We start from the raw sequence: 23772 nt of genomic DNA, 5'->3' as shown, positions 1-23772 counted from the left end.
TCACGTGTTCCAATATTTCTACGGAATCCAAACTGATCTACCCCGAAGTCGCCTTCTACTAGTATTTCCATTCGTCTGTAAGGAATTCGTGTTAGTATTTTGCAGCGGTGACTTACTAAACTGATAGTTCGGTAATTTTCACATCTGTCAACACCTGCTTTCTTTGGGATTGGAATTATTATATTCTTCTTGAAGTCTGTGGGTATTTCGCCTGTCTCATACATCTTGCTCACCTGATGGTAGAGTTTTGTCAGGACTGGCTCTCCCAAGTCTGTCAGTAGTTGTAATGGAATGTTGTCTACTCCCGGGGCCTTGTTTCGACTCAGGTCTTTCAGTGCTCTGTCAAACTCTTCACGCAGTATCATATCTCCCATTTCATCTTCATCTACATCCTCTTCCATTTCCATAATATTGTCCTCAAGAACATCGCCCTTGTATAGACTCTCTATATACTCCTTCCACCTTTCGGCTTTCACTTCTTTGCTTATAACTGGGTTTCAATCTGAGCTGTTGATATTCATACAAGTGGCTCTCTTTTCTCCAAACGTCTCTTTAATTTTCCTGTAGGCATTATCTATCTTACCCCAAGTGAGATAAGCCTCAGCATCCTTACATTTGTCCTCTAGCCATCCCTCCTTAGCCATTTTGCTCTTACTGTCGATCTCATTTTTGAGACGTTTGTATTCCTTTTTGCCTGCTTCATCTACTGCATTTTTATATTTTCTTCTTTCATCAATTAAATTCAATATTTCTTCTGTTACCCAAGGATTTCTATTAGCCCTCGTCTTTTTACCTACTTGATCCTCTGCTGCCTTCACCAATTCATCCCTCAAAGCTACCCATTCTTCTTCTACTGTATTTCTTTCCCCCGTTCTTCTCAATTGTTCCCTTATGTTCTCCCTGAAACTCTGTACAACCTCTGGTTTAGTCAGTTTATCCAGGTCCTATCTCCTTAAATTCCTACCTTTTTTCAGTTTCTTCAGTTTTAATATACAGTTTATAACCAATAGATTGTGGTCAGAGTTCACATCTTACCCTGGAAGTGTCTTACAATTTAAAACCTGGTTCCTAAATCTCTGTCTTACAGTTATATAATCTATCTGAAACCTGTCAGTATCTCCAGGCATCTTCCATGTATACAATGTTCTTTTATGATTCTTGAACCAAGTGTTAGCTATGATTAGGTTGTGCTCTGTGTAAAATTCTACCAGGCGGCTTCCTCTTTCGTTTCTGACTCCAAATCCATATTCACCTACTACGTTTCCTTCTCTCCCTTTTCCCACTGACAAATTCCAGTCAACCATGACTATCAAATTTTCATCTCCCTTCACTGTCTCAGTGTATGTGAGAGAGACTGAGAGAAAGAGAGAGAGAGGGAGAGAATCTATCTAGAGACTAATGTGCTATTCATCTCTATTATTTGCTTTACTTTATGTCAGTGTGGTACATGAAATGAAATGATCGTGTGGCATTATTGGCCGGGAAGCCCCATTCAGGGGAGTTCGACCACCGTATTACAAGTCCTTTCTAGTTGACACCACATCGGGAACTTGCGAGTCAATGATGATGAAAATGATGATGGACACACAACACCTAGTTCCCTGCCGGGAATCGAACCCGAGCCCCTGCGTGGTAGGCGATAACGCTACTGCTACCCTACGGAGGCGGACAGTGTGGTACATAATCTCAGTGTGACTCCTCGTATGACGTGTATGATTTTTTTTTTTTTGCGTCTGAATAACCATAATTTTTGCGGGAAGTTTAAATACACATGTTTCAGCAGTTTTCTATAAACCAGCATAAGTGTACATCACAGAGGAACTGCCAAACAAACTATGGTAGTATTAGTACTAGGTAACAAAATAAACGTTTTCCTCTTTATTTGTTTGCGGGTGTTACATCTGTCTGTAGCAAGTTGGCCTAATTCTGTAGATCATTGTGAATGGGAAGTAGTTAGTAGTAAACGCTCTGTGTTTGTAGGTATTAGGTAGCAGCGACATCAAATCCACTTCATTTCCTTACTATATCTTGTACAAGACATTTTCTGGTCAAATTCTCAATGTAAATACGTTTAATCCATGGTATGTAAGAATTCACCTTATTGTCTAAATTTTGAGTCTCACTCCAATAATGTTGAAAGAGCTTATACATGAATCCCGGAAACAGTTTGATTATACAAGAACAGTTTTAAGAAGTAAATTAATTTCTTTATCACGTTGAAATATTTTTGAAATCTTGATAATTTAATTATATAAGTTTACTTATTTCTTTAATTTCACTTCATTTTATTAAGACGACCCACCTTGCAAAGCAAGTTTGGGGCAGTTTCTCATGTATTAGTTTTAGGTCAATAATAGAAATTTCTTTTGTAAGTTCGGTAACGGCTATATGGTGTTATCGTGAGATGCTTCTCAGCTCAGTTTGAAATGAGCTTCGTGGGCTGGCAGCATCTGCCGGAGGTTCTGCGGTTAAGAGCAATGCATCTGCAGCTAACGACGGATTTTCCAGGTGCACTAATACCAGGAGCGGTCCGTCCCGTGGCGATAAAAGCAAACCTACAAGAAGGGGCCGCTCGGCAAACCGCCACGCCTTCCTCTCCTCCCTCCCCCCTGACCGTTCCCCCCCCCCCCCCCCATTACAGTCCCGAACCGAACGACGGCGGCAGACTAAATGGTCGTGGCTCCCTGCCGACCCGAGGCCTACGACTGTGCCCGGTGCCCGTGTCCGCAAAAGGGTATGTCAATTGGCAGACACGCACACCAGAACACGGAGCGCTATGCGGCGAGGGTGCGTGCCGCTCTACGGTAACTTAGGTGAACGGGCGAATGCACTACGATCGGTGTCACTGTTGCCGAGGGCGACACACAGAAGGGCCAGCCGTGTCTCCCTTGTACAGAAATACCTCAGACGACCGAAGGTGGATTACAATTCGATTTCACTGACGACGCATGGAGGCGGCGCACAATATGACAGCGAGTTGCATGACTGATAACAGGGGCGACGGAAGCAGCGAGACCGCACACAGCAGCTGAGTGTGTATTTCATTAACTGCCCAAACGAAGCGACCCTCTTGCTTGGGACCTCAATACAGTGCGACGCCTGAATGTGAAAACAGTGCTTAAGCATTGCTCATTTCTGTTCGATGTAATAAACCTGTGATAGACTTTTAAATGAAGGTGGTGATGACATAGACATTAAATTTAATGAGTCATCAAAACATTACCTGTCTTACATATTTGCCGGTCTATTGGTACTTAGGGTACAACCAAGAGATATCTTAAAATTTGCTCATTATCTGACTTTTTTTTGTTATGCACCATTGTGTCAGAAACGTCACTCAAACATTTTCAACAAAATGCGAAAATGGAACAACATTTGAATAATACATACATTTTAATGTAAACTTATTGTTTTCTCAAATAATTTTTTGACACTATCATATCTTATGTATAATGTGTTATCTATGTGAATTATGGAAATGTGCACAACAGTGGCATGGACAAGTTTCTTTCTTATTCATATTTTTATAAGACTCATGATAATCTTTGAACTACTTGTGTTTATTTAATTTATTGACCCGTTTATTCGTAATTTCTTATACAACCGATTTGTTTTGTCTTTGCTTAAAGTAAAATTTTATTCTGATAAATTCTGAGGTGTTGCATTGTGTTACGTACTATAATTGTCATTCATGTTCTATCTAGTTTTTTTGTCCGTGACACTTTCATACTCACTTTTAATTCATTGTGTTTTCAAGCTGTACACATAAAATACTTTTAGTTTGGCTTAGCTCTTGGACTGAACATGACTTGGTGGGCTCCATAAGAGCCACAGCCACCTTTTTTTCTTATTTTAAACTTGTCAAGAGCACATTATATTATCTTGGCGACCAAATGAAGTCCATGTTTAAATCAGTAGCTGGCCGGTGTAGCCGTGCGGTTCTAGGCGTTTCAGTCTGGAACCGCGTGACCGCTACGGTCGCAGGTTCGAATCCTGCCTCGGGCATGGATGTGTGTGATGTCGTTAGGTTAGTTAGGTTTAAGTAGTTCTAAGTTCTATGGGACTGATGACCTCAGATGTTAAGTCCCATAGTGCTCAGAGCCGTTTGAACCATTTAAATCAGTACACTGCAGTGTCACAAAGTGGATTCAATTTACACATATATACTACAGCTTTAGATTACTGGTTCTTAGCTTTGGATTACTGGTTATGTTTTTAACGTTTGTTCCCTGTTTCGCTAGTTTATTTGTTACTCATGTACTTTTTGGGCTGTTATTTTCTCCTTGTCTTTTTATTACATTGTTTTCCTCCTTAAAAAAAATACTGCATGATAATGCCGTAGTATGGCAAGTACATCCTCTGCACAGTCTTTTTCACCGGACATAATGGTTATCAAGCGTCTGTGTTAGATCCGTTTCGTAATATTTAATTTGTATTTCGTGCTGTCACGGTAATTCAGTTTGTGCTTCGTGTTGGTCCCCATTCAGTGGTACACAATTACATTAAAGTATCAAATTTTCCAGTAAACATTTAATCCTACGTACATTACCTACATTCTGTGCTCCCAAATTTGTCAACATTTTGAATTAGTGAGTGAGTGTGTATGTTGAATTCGTCTTGTATACGGAAGCAGTGTAGCATTTGAATGTCTGCTGTGGTAGCAACAGTGTAGCCAACGTAGCTTTCTCAGTCAAAGCAAACAGACCTTTGCCATTTCGGTAGTCATTCGACTGTAGTTTAGTTGGTGACAAAAAGGACCACACTGGTCTCTTCCGGCTCCATGGGAAAAGTTAGTTGCAGGGAAATCGTGCTCGTAGCGCTCTGGACTAGACCTTGGGTGACTGAAGATGGTTATCTTAAGAGCGACTTGGCGCTGATAGGTGTGTTAATGTGTGTTGGTGTGTAACTATGCTGATATATACGTCTTCGTAACCCTTCAACAGTTGGCAGCATTGGTATGCGGCAGGTACTGACTTGTTCCGTAACCTCTTCTCTACAGCTCTAGTTGGCGGGAAGCCTTAGCATTGAACGGTTGTGTTGTTAGAGTGTAAAGTATGGAACCCCGCGCAGACAGTCGGTCAATGCGATTTAAGCAACGTGCAGTCATTGAATTCTTGACAGCGGAAGATTTCACCCCAAAGGAGATTCATCAGAGAATGAAAGCAATTTATGATGGTTGTGTTCTACATCTACTTCTACATCCATACTCCGCAAGCCACCTGACGGTGTGTGGCGGAGGGTACCTTGAGTACATCTATCGGTTCTACCTTCTATTTCAGTCTCGTATTGTTCGTGGAAAGAAATATTGTCGGTATGCCTCTGTGTCGGCTCTAATCTCTCTGATTTTATCCTCATGGTCTCTTTGCGAGATATACGTAGGAGGGAGTAACATACTGCTTGACTCTTCGGTGAAGGTATGTTCTTGAAACTTCAACAAAAGCCCGTACCGAGTTGCTGAGCGTCTCTCCTGCAGAGTCTTCCACTGGAGTTTATCTATCATCTCCGTAACCCTTTCGCGATTACTAAATGATCCTGTAACGAAGCGCGCTGCTCTCCGTTGGATCTTCTCTATCTCTTCTATCAACCCTACCTGGTACGGATCCCTCACTGCTGAGCAGTATTCAAGCAGTGGGCGCACAAGTGTACTGTAACCTACTTCCTTTGTTTTCGGATTGCATTTCCTTAGGATTCTTCCAATGAATCTCAGTCTGGCATCTGCTTTACCGACGATCAACTTCATATGATCATTCCATTTTAAATTACTCCTAATGCCTATTCCCAAATAATTTATAGAATTAACTGTGTTCCAGTTGCTGACCTACTATATTATAGCTACATGATAAGGGATCCTTCTATGTATTCGCAGCACATTACACTTGTCTACACTGAGATTCAATTGCCATTCCCTGCACCACGCGTCAATTCGCTGCAGATCCTCCTGCATTTCAGTAAAATTTTCCATTGTTACAACCTCTCGATATACCACAGCATCATCTGCAAAATGCCTCAGTGAACTTCCGATGTTATCCACAAGATCATTTATGTATATTGTGAATAGCAACGGTCCTACGACACTCCCCTGCGGCACACCTGAAATCACTCTTACTTCGGAAGACTTCTCTCCATTGAGAATCACATGCTGCGCTCTGTTATCTAGGTACTCTTCAATCCAATCACACAATTGGTCTGATAGCCCATATGCTCTTACTTTGTTCATTAAACGATTGTGGGGAACTGTATCGAACGCCTTGCGGAAGTCAAGAAACACGACATCTACCTGGGAACCCGTGTATATGGCCCTCTGAGTCTCGTGGACGAAAAGCGCGAGCAGGGTTTCACACGATCGTCTTTCACGAAACCCATGCCGATTCCTACAGAGTAGATATCTAGTCTCCAGAACAGTTATTATACTCGAACAGAATACGTGTTCCGAAATTCTACAACTGATCGACGTTGAAGATATAGGTCTATAGTTCTTCGCATCTGTTCGACGTCCCTTCTTGAAAACGGGGATGATGTGAGTACTATGCGTCTTCATTCTCCTAACGCAAGAGGAGTTCCTGGCAAATTTCAAGTCTGTGAACTTTCATTTCAGGAGTCAGTATCCGAGGTACCCACCGTGCACAGATCTTCCGATAACCGCAAAGCAATAACGTGACCCACACGTTCTTGTGAAATGCCGACTGTGCTTGCAGTTTCTCTCTGAGTGATACGACGATCGTCCAGAATCAGTCTGTCAATATTTTGCTTGTGAAACTCGTAGGGTGCTGTCACACGACGTCCAACTCTTTGTTTGTCACGCAGTTCAAATGTTCCCGTCTCAACATCTTCAAACTTACTCGCCCAACGACGCACAGTGCTCACATGAGCACAGTCACCATAAACTGCTTTCATTCTCTGATGAACCTCCTTTGGGGTGACACCTTCCCTGTCAAGAATTCAATGACTGCACGTTGCTTAAATCGCTTTGGCCGACAGTTTGCGCCGTGTTCCATACTTTTCACTGTAACCACATAACTGTTCAATTCTAAGGCTTCCCGCCAACTGGAGCTGTAGAGAAGAGTCTACGGAACAAGCCAGTACCTGCCACATACCAATGCTGCCAACTGTTGAGTTACGAAGGTGGAGGCATTACTTTTCAGTTAACCCTCGTACTAGCTAACGCACGTGAGCTTGCCTTGGATATTTCTAATTTTTCAAAAATTATCCTGAACTTCTGGTAATATCCCATTAGCACAAGTGTGTCAGCTGTGCTACCTTGCTTTTTCAATTTCCCACCAGCTTCATACTGATTTTTTTAATTCCTTTCCAAACTGGATTTTTACTTTCATGGCATAACCATATTGTATTTTTCAACTGCAGTGTCGACTAGTGGAGGACACTTGAACTTTGGCCAAGATCTTCCTTAGGCATACTACTTCAAAGTTGCCTTTACGTATTCTGTTGTATTTCTTTCCCCTGTTCCGTCAATCGTTATCTAATACTTGTAATATCTCATTATATTCGATGAATTATTCAGATACAATTCTACCCTTGAATGACGTTTACTAATTTTCTATCTTCATACTCGCAGAATCCATGCGCAAAGTAGTTTCATACAATAGCTATGCCATGAGCGCATGATTATTCTTTGTAATACTCTCTCTGGTGGTTGTTAAAAAAAAGCTTCCAAGATTGTCTTCGTGCCGATTAGCCTGAGCACTGTTTGAAGAATTGTAATCTGAATATTGAGATTTATGACAAAAGATAACTGATACGAAATTGTACGATTAAAAGGGAAATATATATATTGCTCCTTCATACAAAAGGTCTGTAACAATTTACATGATTTGACATTCGAGAATTAATGGTATTCATCGATATATTGCGTAGTTGTTAATCAGAAGGGAACTTCCGAAAGACCGGATATTAACCTGCATTTAATAATCCAAGAGCTCCATTACTTCTTCAGAAGGTTAAACTTCACCAAAGCCAAAAATCCGCTTGATCTGAGGTTTCCCGACTGACTATATAACGCTCCCAAAATTACGAGGCATTTTAGTTGTACAGATTAGCAGACTGCCGCAAAGCACGAGCCTGCAGAGAAGAAGAATCATCGCCTGAATTCATTCTAACAAGTAAAATTTCTGAATCATTTTGGGTGACTGAGATGTGATTGTGTTTCCTATTTTGAATGATTGATTGCTCGAACGAAATGAGAACTACACAACTAAATAATAACATAGATAGGAGGAAAAATTACATACTCTCTTTGAAACTTCCAGCAACCTGTAGTTCTTTAAATCTAAGCACGTCCCATCTTCTTATCCAAATTTTCTGAAATTTCTTCAGTTTTACTCTGCTGTTCGTAACCAATAAATTATGGTCAGAGGGCACATCTGCCGATATCGACAGTTTCCAGTTCTAAATGTGGTTTCTTAATTTCTTTCCTATCACTATGTATTTTATCTGAAAACTTCTGGTATCTCCAAGTATCGTACACAGCCTTCTTTCGTGATTCTCAGCCCACCGTTTCCGATGTCATTGTGTTACGTTACAATATTTTCATGCTGGAGTCTATACTCGCCAAGTTAAATTTTTCGTTATTTAAATATCAGGAGCGATGTGCTTCCACTAGACGGTGGCAAGGAAAAGAGAAAAGTTTGGATTTTACGCCTGACGAGTTCATTACTGACGTTACACAAGCTTGGAATCAGGACGAAAATTGGCAGCACCCTTTGCAGATAAACCATCGTCATATGCACTTTAGGAAGATCATGGAAAATGTATTTTGTAGGGTCAGACGAGGATCTGAACCGATTACTTCCTAGTACAACTATTTGCATTAATCACCGACACAACTCGCTCTGGGATGTGGAGGGGCACAAAGACAAACAATACAGTCGCTCTCCTAAAAGCACATCGATATCCTTTTTTTTAAAAAAAAATGATGCACTGTTTAAAGTTGATTGAGCAATGATATACGAGGTCGTGATGAAATGTAATGCCTCCGAATATTTATGTGCCAACTATTAAAGTTTTAAAATAAAACAAACGTTATTAATATTCCAAATCTTTGTTCCCCATGCTTACATATTTACTTTTGAACATACTCATCCATCCAAAGAACAAGCTTATCCCAACGAGAGACCATTTTGTGGATAATGTCACTGTAGAAGGTTTGACTCTGTTGACAGAGCCACAACCTCACATTTGCTTGCACCGCTTGCTCACTATCAAAGTAAAATCCTCGAGGGTGTTTTTTTTTGGATTTCTTCTTTTAAGTTTTGGAGAATGATGAAAATTGGATGGGACCAAGGTGGGACTGTATGGACGTTGATCGATGATAGTGAACTCAAGACGTTGGATTGCTGCAGATGTCGCAGTGTTCGTGTGTGATCTGGATATGTCACGCTGTCTCGTGCAAGGGAACTCTTTGAATTTGAGACTCAACTAAAGCACACTTTTTTCACGCATCGACATAGTTACGTTACACATCGCCTTGTTATACGCTATAATTCGGAGTCCTCGCGACAGAGGACTGCAAATATGTAAACATGAACAATGAAGATGTTGAACGGTAATAATGTTTGCTTCACTGAGAAATAAATTTTACATAAAAAATTCTTTGGAGGCATTACATATCAGCAGGCTCTCGTATTTACCGTGATGTCCTTACAACATAAGACATAAATAATAACTCTCTAAGAGAATTAAAAACAGAACTTCATTACGGTACAAAATTTTTTCAAGTGATCATCTGGGAAACAATTCACCATAAAGCATTATACATATAGAAGGTCTTTACTTGAAATTGGTATTTGTTTAACATCCTGGAACACTGACCTTCTGCGAGGTAGTGTGTAGTCTCAGACATAAATGACGCCACGGCGTCTCCAAACGAGACTTTGCTAAGGAAGGAACAGCATTATGAGACCTCTGAGTACATAAATGTGGAAATTAGTATAATTATATACCTAATATGACTCATAGGCTACGTAGTTGAGGTATCGCAAGTTTTTTCTATGTTACCGTACAGATTTTAACCGTTGAGGCTTCAAGTATTAAATCACTTACATCGACATTCTTAGTGAGTTTCACTGTGTGTGCTTGTCCAATAAAGCTTGTGTATTAGACGTAGCATTGTCTAATTCCTATTTAGTTCACGGGCCTTAAGCAAAGAGATGATCCAGGAACTAAGTACTGACTTGAACCTTTTCCCACTGTGCAGCACATATCTGATTAGCTTCTGGAACATGGAGGAGAAACACTCTGAACTCTAAGGACGGAAATACGGTTCCACACATGGAACTCTGACTTTTATTTTTTTATTTAATTCTTATCTCTTCTCCACAACCAGCCAGACTGCCGTCTCAGATGTCTAGAACGCAAGCATGTGAAACACAAAAGCACACAGAACGGAGGCTCGGCGACTTTTCATCTAATATACTGTGCTTCGACGAATAACCTAGTTTTCAATTAAAAGCCTCAAAACTACGCAAAGCGGAGACAATCAGAAGTATAAATAATAGTGCGCCGAAACTGTGTGAAGCAATTTAACCTCATGTCATATTACGAAATTATTATCATAGGTAAACCAGTACAACAGAAAAACGGAGGGATTGATAGACACAACATGAAGAGTATAAAAAAAACTAAAAAAGGACAAGAAGGAGAAGAAGGAGGTTCACGTTGGCATAGTTATGTCACGTCTTAAAAAAGAAATCTCCTAAGGGCCTGTTAGTGTGTAACGCATCGTCATTGACAAAATGTTACAGAATCATTATAAGTATTTGCCACGACTGAACCAACTTTTTTGTACTGTTTTACCACTCAGTCTGTGGACGGCTGCCTTGAACGAGTCAGTTCTTCCCATCAACGAAAGAAGTATGCCAAATTTAAACGAACGCAAAATCTCCAAGATTGGCGATCGTTTACAGAAGGTATAAATTTTGCGCGGACTTTAGTGCGAGATGCTGATATTAGTTTTCAAAACGACACTTTGTCTTACCTGGCAAAAACTCCGTAGAGATTCTGGTCGTACCCAAAGTACGCTAGTCGCGAGACATAATCAATGCCTTTACTGGTCGATAGCTATGGAAACACTGTTGATGACAATGCTGCTATGGCCGAGCTACTGAACACAGCCTTTTCAAATTCGTTCACGAAAGAAGACGATGTAAATATTCAAGAATTCGAATCAAGAACACTTGCCGACATGAGTAACTTAGAAATAGATTCCTCGGAGTAGTGAAGCCACTTAAATCACTTAATAAAAGTAAGCCTCCCAGTCCAGACTCTACGAATTAGGTTTTTTCCAGAGTGTGCTGATGCAATACCATTGACGTCGACATGCAGCAGAATTTTGGAACTTGTGTTCCAATGTTACGAATTACTTTGAAGGGAACGGTCTGCTGACACACAGTCAACAGCGTTTGAAAACGATCTTTCTTGTGAAACACACCAAGCTCTTTTCTCACGCGAAGTGTCGAGTGCTATTGACTAAGGATATCTATTTGATTCCGTATTGCTAGATTTCCAGACGGCTTTTGACACTATACTCCACAAGTGGCTTGTAATCAAATTTCGTGCTTATGGAATACGTCTCGGTTATGCTACTGGATTGTCGATTTCCTGTCAGAGAGGTCACACTTCATAGTTATAGACGAACAGTCATCGAGTAAAATAGAAGTGATTTCACCAAGATGGTGTTATACGCCGTCGGCTGTTCCTTATCTACATAAACTATTTAGGAGACAATCCGAAATGCCGTCTTACGTTGTTTGCAGATGATGCTGTTGTTTTTCGTCTAGTAAAGTCATCAGAAGATCAAAACAAATCCAAAAACGATATGAAAAAGACATCTGTATGGTGCGAAAATAGGCGTTTGACCCTGAATGATGAAACGTCTGAGGTCTTCCAAATGAGTGCTAATGGGAATCCGTTAAGCTTCGGATACACGATAAATCAATCACATCTAAAGACCTAAATTTAGCTAAATACCTATGAACTAAAATTAAGAACAACTTAAATTGGAAAGAACACTTAGAAAATGTTGTGAGGAAAGTGAACCAGAGATTGCGATTTCTTGGCAGAACACTTAGCAGATGCAACAGATCTACTAAAGAGACTACCTACTCTATTCTTTTGGAGTACGGCTACGCGGTGTGGGATCCTTACAAGATGGGATTAAAGGAGTACATCGAAAAAGTTGAAAGAAGAGAAGCACATTATGCATTATCGAGAAATATGGGAGAGAGTGTCACGAACATGATAAAGAATATGGAGTGGACATCATTAAAACAAAGGCGTTTATCGTTGTGGTGGTAACTTCTCACGAAATTTGAATCACCAACTTTCTCCTCCGAATGTGAAAATACTTCGTTGACTCCGACAGACTTAGGAAGAAACTTTCATCATAATAAAGAAGCGAAATCAGAGCTCGCATACGTTTTTTTCCGCGCACTGTTCTAGAGTGGAATAATAGAGAATTGTCGTGAAGGTGGTTCGATGAACCCTCTATCAGGCACTTAAGTGCGATTTGCACAGTATCCATGTAGATGTGGACGTGGTTAACCTGATTTTCATAGTCTGCTTATACATAGCATCTGGCCACTTTGGTCTGTAATGCGTGCTCTGCTTTGGAAACTTCTCAAGCCTCCCTACAGCAAAGGCTTTTTCTGTACAGATATTTCGAAGTAATTATTTAATGAGAAGCTAGCCGTAGCTCCAAGTTATGTTACTGTATACATATGCGCGACAGTTTCCGTTATTGCTTCAACAGAATAGCGGTACACTCAGAAGAGACAGCCCAAGAAATACTATAGGCTCAAAACTACCCCTACCAGTCCCAAAGGAAATTCACTTACTAAACGAAGAATGAATGCTTGTTGTTCTCACATATATCAGTCTCCTTCAGTTTCCTGCAGGATTCTGTTGTTTATCTTCATAGCAAATAGACTTCCACAATGAACATTATAAATTATCAAAGTCAGTAAGTTCACTTGAAAATCAACAACAAGAATCCATAAATATTCTATAACAAAGATACCTAACAGAAAACAATAACATGAAGGCAATGACCAGGTCAACGCCAGAATAAAAAATAGAAGAATAGAAATGGTCGGAAATTTTTTTGGTCAACTACAAAGGATTCTCAAGCCAAGCCTCCGCTATGTCTGGCAAGGAAAGCGTAGTATCTGTCCGTATTGCCAGTTTCTACTTGCGGCAATGATACATGGACTTTTAATACGAAAAGCGTTCAAAAACCGAAAGAAGTTCAGCAAGCACTGGAGCGGTGCATTAGGGTCTTGGCGGATGCAGAAGGAGGACAAACGAATGCATCAGGAAACAGTCAGAAATGAAGACGTAACTATGACCGAAATCAAAATTAAATTAAGATGGGCGGAGGATACAGTCAAGTGACTGGAGGGAATATGATCAGGAAGTTCTTTGCTCGGTTTCGAGAGATAAGAAAAGATCGAAATGACGTCCTAATACAAGGTCCGTCCTATTCTGGAGTATTGTTTTGTGGTGTGGGATCCGCATCAGGTGGGACTGACGGATGATATTGAAAAAGTTCAAAGAAGGGCGGATCGTTTTGTATTATCGCGAAATAGGGAGATAGTGCCACAAACATGATACGTGAATTGGAGTGGCAATCATTAAAACAAAGGCGTTTCTCGTTGCGACGGGAGCTTCTCATGAAATTTAAATCACCAGTTTTCTCCTCCGATTGCGAAGATATTCTGGTGGCACCCATCTACGTAGGAAGAAATGATCATCACAATAAAATAAGAGAAAGCAGGGCTCGCACAGAAAAATTTAATTGCTCGTATTCCCGCCGCCGTTCGAGATTGGAACGGTAGACAGACAGCTTGAAGGTGGTTCATTGTAACTCTTCCAGGTACTTAATTTTGAATAGCATAGTAATCACATAGATGTAGATGTAGATGTACGCAGGCGACATTAGGAAACACGCAGGAGCAACACGGATTATGGTAATGAGTGGGAAAGCTTGTGCAGCAATGAATGTCAAATTCATGATAATGATGATGATGATTCCGCAGATGTCCATCAGCATGAACAGTATTCATCCTGTCAAGCACCCCGTGGGTTGTGCTGAGGGTACTTTCACTTACAATGGTAACTGACGTTACAGAAGATGAGTTTTTCGACAAATAAAGCCTCCAAGTTATCACACACCCAATCATGGGTTAGGCCTACTCCTCGTCGTTAGATGTCATTGTGAAAACTACAAACTTAGAAATATGGTATATATAATAATTATCCACCCTATCTACGTCCCACTGGAAACTACTAATGAAGACTGTATCTCGGAATTCAGACGATCAGTACGTTCGAAACGCAATTTAGTTTCGACAGATGAATGTTTAGGCTCAGTTCAGCAAATAAAACCGTTAACGATGTACTCGTATACTTATCCTCCAAAGACGATCGTATCAGTGTGAGTTTAGGTAGCGATTAATTATACACAGCTTAAACTGTAGCCCGTAAAACTTTTTACTCTACTTTCCAGGTGACTTTAATTAGTTTCTTGTGCAAACTCGCTTCATTCTTACAGCTCGCTTTGCTTCCGCTTCAAGGCGAAGCATAACAGTAACACACCAGTTTTCTGAGAAGAATTTCGGAGAAGTATTAACTGTGCACGAAACACAGACTTCATTCAACTTGCTAGAAAAAAGAACCTTCGGAAACCATTATCAGTAACAACAAAGTCAGAACGTACTTCTGAAAGCAACACATGTTACGAGTTCAGATATTTAAAAAACTTTCTTCTAGAGCATAGTTTCCTTTAATTAGAGCAGAATATAGTAGTGGAATATATGAAATCATGGCAAGTACTTTCCTAAATATGTCTGAAACTCTTGATATGAAAACTCTCGTTTCTTTCTTATTCTTTTGCCTTTTGCAGATTAAGCCTTTTAATCTGTTCTGGCTACAGGTTCTTCATTTAACTTGGCGTCATGTCTCTCTTTCCTTTGAGTTTCTTTTGTCAGGCTATCTTTCGATTCATTGCTTCTGTCATTCCTTCCTGATGTTCATTCTAGTTTTGTTTATGTTCTTCTGTTTTGCGATTTACTGCAAAAATTTTCAGTTCTTCTCCAATGTTTTCATTAAGAATACTGTCCCAGTTAGTGTTACATTCAACTGTTAGTAAGAAACTCAATTCAACCGCATTAAAATGGCTAGAATCTCTTCTCTTCAGAGCCGCAGGTTTCACTCACGTACGCCAGAACATGTTCATGTTTATGTCTCTTCTTGTATTTTTAAGGTTCTGATTAAAATACCACATATGACATCTGTATAATGTAATATCTGCATCCTTACTCTTATTCAAAGTTATGTAGCTCCCTAGGTAATTGAAGTGCTACATTTGTTCCAAAATCTGATCTTCAAATACAATTTTGTTTTGTAATGGGTATTTACAATGGAATACCGTTGTGTTACTTTTATCCAATGCTATCGTGTGATCACAATAATTCCAATTAAGTTCGAAAGGTGGATTTGTTTGTGTATTTCTTTTCCTTCATTTGTCATTAATACAATGTTCTCATGATATACTAAATAAAATTATTTTTGTTTTTATAGATCTTTTCCTGCGCTCTTTATTTCCATTTTAGGATGGTACCTTGAATACAAATACTGAAAAGTGTAGCCGATAATATACACCTTTGTTTAACAAATTTCTGTTAAAATCTTTTCCCACTGTAATTGGGGACCACAGATTTCATGTAAGACTCATTCTATAGACTCCTGATGCAATTTATTAAGTAACGTAGATATCCCTCTGACTCGTCCTATCCACCCCGTCAAATTCTTTTCGTAATCTATGAAAGAAAATACATTGGGAAATTAAATTCTCTTCTTTTCTGTATTTTTTTGTATTTTTTGCCATACATTTAAAGTATTATGAAGCCGTTTTGTTCTTCTAGAAGTAACACTGATTTAATAATATGATGTTTAATACTCCTGCATATAAGTAATAGGTATTGGTTAACGTACTGTTCCCTCTATAATTTGAAACTCTGATGTGATAGCCTTTCTTAAACAGTGAAAACACTTCTTCTGTAAGTCAGTCTGCAGGAATTTTAGTGTTTAGCCACAAGGTACTGATCAGACGTAAAATTATAAACGTAAGCAATAGTCCACAAGTTTACTCAGCTCTATATTAATCCCGTCAGGCACTGGGCGATTTTCGGATTTTTTTTTTTCTAATTACTTCTTCCATTTCCTGTGCAGTAATCAACTCTATGTTGACATAACCTGTTGTTATCACAATGCCACTTTCTTTTTGGTTAAACTAGAGGTTCTTGTAACATTCTATCCATCGTTACAGAGTTAGTACATTTATTTGTACACATCTTTCTCTGATCTATTTAAGTGTTCTAATTTTTGGTTGGTGCTTAACTTCGTAGTAGTTTTGTTTTGCATGTTGGTATTCCGGTTGCTATGGGTATATTCATCAAATGTTATTTTTATTTGTAGTTCACTGTTACTATTTGAGTTTAAGTATTGTCGTTCCATCAACTGGAGATAGTGAATGGAGCTGTGGACGCTAGAAAATGGAGTGCTATGTGGAGAAATAGATACATTTCCGCCATATTCTTCTTCTATTTTTGAGCTAAGTAATGAAGTGACAGCAGCGGAAGTGTCCAGAAATATTTGCGCCGTGTATGGGAATAATGCTACTGCACACAGCACGGGAAGAAAATGGTTTTCTTGTTTTAAGGAGGATTGTTTTGACATTAGTGATTCTCCCCGTTCAGGAAGCCCTATGGGATTTGATTAGCGTGCAGTCCACTGACCAGACACCAACGCCATTTGCGACTTCAGCGACGACCACGGGAGTTCATTGGAAGGCACGGGATTGGGACACTTGTGAGGAGGGACAGTTGTGAGGAGCGGCAGTTGTCAGGAGCGACAGTTGTGAGAAGACCCGGCCGAACAGGTAGCGGGCGGTCTACAGAGGCACCAAACAGCTTGCGCGCCGCAGTTCAGTACTGCTGTGGATTTAGCGGAATATACCAACAATAAAGGTGTAAGTTATTGGTGGTGCGTAACCGTAAACAAGAAGTGTAAAGAAAGACTAACTACCAGAAACAACTTAGTTTTCTCTGCCTCGTGATGGCTGGGTGTTGTGTGCTGTCCTTAGGTTAGTTTGGTTTAAGTAGTTCTAAGTTCTAGGGGACTGATGACCATAGATGTTAAGTCCCATAGTGCTCGGAGCCAACTTAGTTTTAGGTGAAGGCAGGCATACATGTATTCCGGACGTCGCGGTTAATGAAGTGCGAAAACACGTGGCAAACGCCAAAAGGCGTGCAAAAGAAACGGACACTTCAGTTTCTTCTGTATACGCCGAAGAAGTAGGGCCGCTGTTCAATCAAGGATTCGACATCGTCACATTACCGCCGTCACACAGGAGTACAAAACTATCGCTGCAACGCATCAGGCAAAAAAAAAAAAAAAAAAAAAAAAACGATCTACACAAGATCCGACCGATGCTGCAGGAATATTTCTGCAAGAACATCATTTGCTAATGAATGATGGGAGCAAATTTTTATTTGCAGATGACAACAGAGTACCAAATGATAGGATATTGGTGTTCGCCAGCGAAAGGGGAAAATCCTGTTTAACAGACTGCAATTCGTTCTTTGTTGATGGAACGTTTAAAAGCTCCAGCAAGCAGTTCGGACAGTTATTCATTGTTCATGCCGATATTTCTAGTTCTGAGGAGGAAACAAACACAGTTCCAACCGTGGACGACTTGCTACCCAATAAAAAGCGAGAAACGTACGATCGCTTTTCACAGCTGTTTAGAGCAACGTACCTGGATGGAATCATACAGCTATCATGATGGATTTTGAAGCTGCAGTCTTCCATTCAGTAATACATTTGTTTCCTGATGCAAATATTAAAGGCTGCAACTACCATTTCAACCAATACTTGCGGCCTTGTTGCTGCCTACAAGGAAAACGAAGAAATTCGTTTTCACATAAGATTGTGTTCCGCTCTGGCTCACATTCCACTGGACATGTTAGATGATGGGTAGCTATGGATTCAGGAGAGCGCGCCAGATAATGAAAAACTGCAGGATTTTTACGACTATTTTGTTGAACAATGGCTGGATACTGACGACATGCCAAGGGATATATGGAACTACGCAGGAAGGCGTCACCGCACCAACAATGTTTCAGTATGGAATCGGAGGATAAATACATTAACTGTTCATCAAAAGTTTTACTCCTTAGTAAAAATTCTCAGAGAGGACACAGAATAGACTATCATGGGCACCAATTTGACCGACTAGTTTTAAATTTAGTTGGGAAAAGAAGAAAGAAGTCCGCAATTAAGACAGATGAGATAGTTTCTAAGGCCCTTACAAGACTCCAAGTTGACGGCAATGTAAAATCATTTCTTACTTGCGTGGCCTATGCACAGATATTACAATGAAAAGGAAATGGCTGAGGCTACAGCAATACTTGTAAATATTGAAAAGGGGTTCAGTTCACGCCGATCACCCTATTGTAAAAATTGTAAATAAATAATCATCCTGTAAATATTGTAAATAAATATAATGGGGACGAAGAGAGACTACCTCCTCGTGGTGTTCCCTGGACACGACACAAAGTCGTCTAAATGTCTTTTGCAAACTGTAAAAGATTCACTAACGAAGTATGAAAAGTCGTAGCTTTTCTAACAGTCACAATCAGCGTTTTTGTGTAGTGAATTTTAGAAACAATGTCTCTTTGAGTGGACGATGAATACAGCTTGTTTCAGAACATAAATTGCATTCCTTAACGCTAATTGCTAGCATGACTCACATTAGACCTCAGTACACTTCCCTACGTTGTACGGGAAAATTGACGTTGATTTCGAAATAATTAAAAAAAAAGTTTCTACTGAGAACCAAATTCTTTAGTTGGCTGTTCTTAATATATGGTAAAAGGTTGCCACTCCTATTATACCAAATTATGGATGAGGGAAAACATTTTCCGTTTCTATAGTATCTGTAAAATGCATCGTTAAGTATGAGGTTGAGTGATAATTATGCCCTATCTAAGATTAATCAGAACAAAAATTCCAATGAAAAAGGTGTTACGCATAACTGTGCTGCAACTAAAGGTTGAAATGATATCGTGGGGACAAAATCAGCTTCGATTTTTAATCTGCCTAGGGCCACTCTTTCTTGCCCAAAAAAATTCTGAAATAACGTAGCCTGGCTGCCCTGGAGGAGTGTGAATGTCCCTCGGCAGTTGCCCGGGCCGGCACAAGCCGAGCGCTCAGTCACACCAAACGGCAGCAGGTAGTGGCCGAGCAGGTAGTGGCGCAGCATTTTCGACACACCCTGTGCCGGTCCCTCAGTATCCCGAATTTCTCACAAGTGTCGCCACATTCGAGTTTCTCACAAGTGTCTCTTGTCACAAGTGTCCACAACTCGATTACATAGTGGAGGTCTTTTACGTTTTCTGATGAAAGTTGGTCCTGCTTGATGCCATTGACACCCGTGTGTTCGTTAGAAGCAGGCCAGCTCAGGGCTTGCAACCAACCTGTCTGTGTGCTAGACATACTGGACCCACACCAGGAGCTAAGGTCTGGGGCGCAATTTCGTATGACAGCACGAGCACTCTCATGTTTATCCCACGGACCCAGACTGCAAATTTACGTGAGTCTGGTGATTCGACCTGTTGTGGTGCCATTCGTGAACATCATTCCAGTGGGTGTTTTTCAAGAGGATGATACTCGCTCACATAGCGCTGATTGCATGCTTACATTCAGTTATCTAGCGGTTACAACTGTTAGTAATGTACCAGCATTTCACAGTGGCAGTGGCTAAACTTACACTTACATTAACCTGTTATCTTGCAGTGTTAATCACTTAAATATGTTATCTAGACAAACATATTGCCGAAATTCATTACTTTCCGTTAGTTATTTTTTGGTGTTCGAATTTTCTTCCGTCAGTGTATATCGTACACGCTAAAAATTTATCCCAACTGCCTCTATTAACTTCTCTCATTAGTGATCTTGCTTTCTTTCTCATCAGTTTGTAATTTTCTCTTACTTAGTCCGTAGGAGATTGCGTAGATACTCGTATTCCCTTTCTTTTTCTTTAATTATTGAAACTGAACATTAATGTATCTTAAAATTTGTCAAGTGTGCTCATCGCAGATATTATTTAACACATTGACTAATGCTTAGAAGCCATTACATTTCTTAGTGGAATCAGATAGTTCAATAGAAGAGTAGTTTAACGTAGTAATCACTGATGTCTAGTATACAACGTGAGATGTTCAATAGTCGCTAAATCAAGTTTACGCCGATTACCCTGATTGGCGCACAACACATGTATCAGCTCTAATTGCTATCTAGATAATTCGATGACATTTCTAAAACATGAAGTGTGGCGTGAAATCGTAAATGATGTATACACTGTCGACACACCTGTTGCGTTCCATTGATGGGACTAATACATAATGTTTGCAGCAACGTGGGACACCCCAGAGTACGGAAAATACGTGATTCATAATGGGCGAAGTATTGTGGTAACAGTGAAACGCCACGTAAACAAGAAACTGTTATAGATTTAATTTATGAAATGCGACAAACTCAGTTCGCTTTGAAATCGTTCGGAGCACAACAGCTCACGAGTGTCTAACCACTACGAGGGAATCTTAGCTAAGAGGTTACAGTGTCACTTACGAGACGCGCTTCTTAAAACTTGGGCATTAATCTGACTTCAATATATTCGTTAAGGCGAACTGCGAGAGTATTTGGCACCTAAGCGTCGTGCGTTATTGGCAGTAAGCATAAATCGGTGTCTCTAACGCTCAAGAAGTTTTAAACTACGACTATTAAGGTAAGTAGAGACATTAACATTCGTCCAATCTTTGCCTTGAGGTATATTTTTTCAATGACTCAGAGGCTTAGTCCCCATGCGACGAATCCTTAGGGCAGAAGAACCAATAAACCAGTTCGAACTTGCGAGCTCATACGGAGAATATCAGGACGTATGCCTCAGTTTTTTATGTCTCTTTACCTCAGGCTCACACAGAAAGTACTATCAGAAAGTGACTTACATATTTTGATCCAGATGGAAAATCCTTCTGTATCACGTTGATGTGAGTTGTTACGGCTCTCAAGCCGCCAAATAAGTGAATTCGTATTGGCTAAGATGAATTTAATCATTAATATATGTAGCACATCTGGATACCTGTAATATATATTTCACGGTACTCTTCTCACTTTTCATGGACACTCTGTTATTAGATTGTGTCAAAACAGACACAGAACCTATTGATAAATTCGCAGATAAAAAGCTGCTCTCGTTAAGAGTGACAGAACTGTCTTTGTGACCAACTGAATCTGAATAAAATGCTCGATAACTGTGGTTAATTTCCTTGTTCTTGTGAGCACTTCATTCCCACGCCCATTTTTTACCTCCATGCACTTACTACTAGCTTTTTTCTATTATTTATTTCCTTAACCTTGTGATATTAGGGTCTCCTTTACATCAGAGTTTCAGTAAAGAATTATATTAATTATACTATAGTACTAATGATATTATAGTACTTATGATACTCGGGAGATGATTCCCCATAGCTCTTATGTATTTGGAAAATGTCTTGCTGCCGCCGGTAAAATACTTCATTTACGCAACCAGTTTCAGTCGTCTGATCATCATCAGATTCATAAAAGCATTCACAGCATCATGTTAGGCGAAATATAAAATCATTATTGCCAGGTGATGAAAACACCTATTATACACTGTCATACGGTACCATATTATACAACATCAATACATACGACAACTGCTTATAATGCATGGTTTTATCACCCATCTATAATAATTTCATATTCCGCATAACATGATGCTGTGAATACATTTATGAACCTGACGTTCAAACGAATGCAGTATGACATTTTTGAAAGGTTGTAACCGATTTTAAAGATTGTAAATGACGATTTTCAACAGCGATATTACTGCTTCTTCAACACTTGGCGAAACCAACGTGAAACCACGTCCAGACTTCCGGGGCTGGATGGCCACCCTTCATTACAGATGTCTGACGTCGTAGGTTGGAAAGACTGGTACACCAGAATAGGCAGCGAACTGTAGTGAAACTAACGCCAGACTTTAATGATGGGCAGAGCACAAGTGTATCTGAACACACAGTCCACAGAATTCTCCTAACAATGGGTCTTCACAGCCAATGACCCATCCATTAGCCAATTTTAACACCATGATCTATTTTTGTCATTTTGAGGGTAAACTACGTCTTTATTTAACACAACTGTTTTCGAAAGACTTTTCTGTCATCCTGATAAGAAACATTCAATAGTCAAGATATTTAAAACAACCGGTTACTACAGCAAAGTCTGAAGAAACCAGCTGTCCTAAATAAAGAAACACTATTGCTATCTTGGCTGTGTAAAGCTTTTAACGCCATCACATCGGAAGGTGCGACTGAAATGGACTCATGACCATGAGCAGTAGACGTTATCGCAGTTTCAGAGCGTTGCATGGTGTAACGAAATCCTAGACCTTCTTCATAATGCCGATGGAAGGCGCGAATCCGCCCTCTTCCAGGGGAATAGTTCGTTGCCACCTATATTGTGGGATGGAGAGAAGCTGGCGGCGGGTCCATTATGCTCTATGGAACATTCAAGTGTCATCCATGGGTCCAGTGGAGCACAGGCAAGGCACTGTGGCGGCCAGAGGGTATCGTACTCTGGTTGCAGACCACACACGCGCCTTGTGGCGATCATGTTTCCCAGTGGCAGTGGTTTTTTTCAGCAAGATAATGCAACATGTCATAAGGCCAGGAGTGCGATGGAGTGGTTCGATGAACAGAGTGGCGAGTTACAATTGGTGTGCTGGCCCTCCAACTCTCCAGATCTGAAACCAATCGAACACATCTGGGATGTGGTTGAACGTGGAGTCAGATCCCATCGTATCCTTCCCAGAAATTTACGGGAATTACGATGACAGATGCGCAGATGTGGTGCCAACTCTCTCCAGCAATCTACCAAGGCCTCATTGCTTCCATGCCTTGATGAGCTACTTCTGCTGACCAAGGCATAGATGGACATACTGGCTATTAGGTAGGTGGTTATAATGTGTTGGCTGATTAGTGTACATCCCATACAAGGCTGACCTCTGCATCTCCCAGACACTCATTGTCGCCCTGCTTAAACACATGGCGAGTCATCATCAGCCGACATTTTCCCTTTCATAACTGTTATGACAGCTCTTTCAAATGAGCGTTACTAAATACTGAACTTGCAGCCACACACTCAGTGGGTTCCTTGTGAGGTGCCCTGTGAAGTGTTTCGTGTGTCATGAGTGGGTAGTTACAAAGACGGTGAGAACATCAACCTCTTAATGAGCAGCTGTCCTGACGAGACAAAGAGAGAGAGGAAAGGAGCAAGCAGCAGCCTGACAGCCTAGCGAGTACTCACAGTGTCTCGGGCGCCCTCTAGCAGCAGTGTGTCGCGCCACCAGGTGACATTGGCCGGCGGCCGCGAGCCCACCGTCTGGCAGGACACCTCGTACTGCCTGCCCGCGCTCAGCGGACGGTTCTCCCCAAGCAGCTGCGTCACCAGCGGCGACACTGCGACACACACACACAGACATGGAACAGTGATGTAATTCTACACAGGAGAAATCGAAGACTCATTAACATTGATAGCACCTCCGCAGACACGCTGGGTAAAATGTTAGCACGCCGTAAAAGGAGCAAACTGATCACTTTGGGCGCTGTAGATGTG

The 23772-nt window shown here is 40.5% G+C and overlaps 1 protein-coding gene across 1 annotated transcript in view; it reads right to left on the bottom strand.

The window, feature by feature from the left end:
• The window catches only part of LOC126119013 (nephrin-like), a 388927-nt gene that overhangs the window by 158748 nt on the left and 206407 nt on the right, over positions 1–23772 (bottom strand). Inside the window, exon 3 of the mRNA XM_049915059.1 lies at positions 23464–23615. Coding sequence (XP_049771016.1) covers positions 23464–23615 — 152 coding nt within the window. The remainder of the gene's footprint in view (positions 1–23463; positions 23616–23772) is intronic.

Source organism: Schistocerca cancellata, chromosome 1, assembly GCF_023864275.1.
Source record: "Schistocerca cancellata isolate TAMUIC-IGC-003103 chromosome 1, iqSchCanc2.1, whole genome shotgun sequence".
Taxonomy (NCBI): Eukaryota; Metazoa; Arthropoda; class Insecta; order Orthoptera; family Acrididae; genus Schistocerca; species Schistocerca cancellata.
This window is presented reverse-complemented; position numbering and strand designations above follow the sequence as displayed.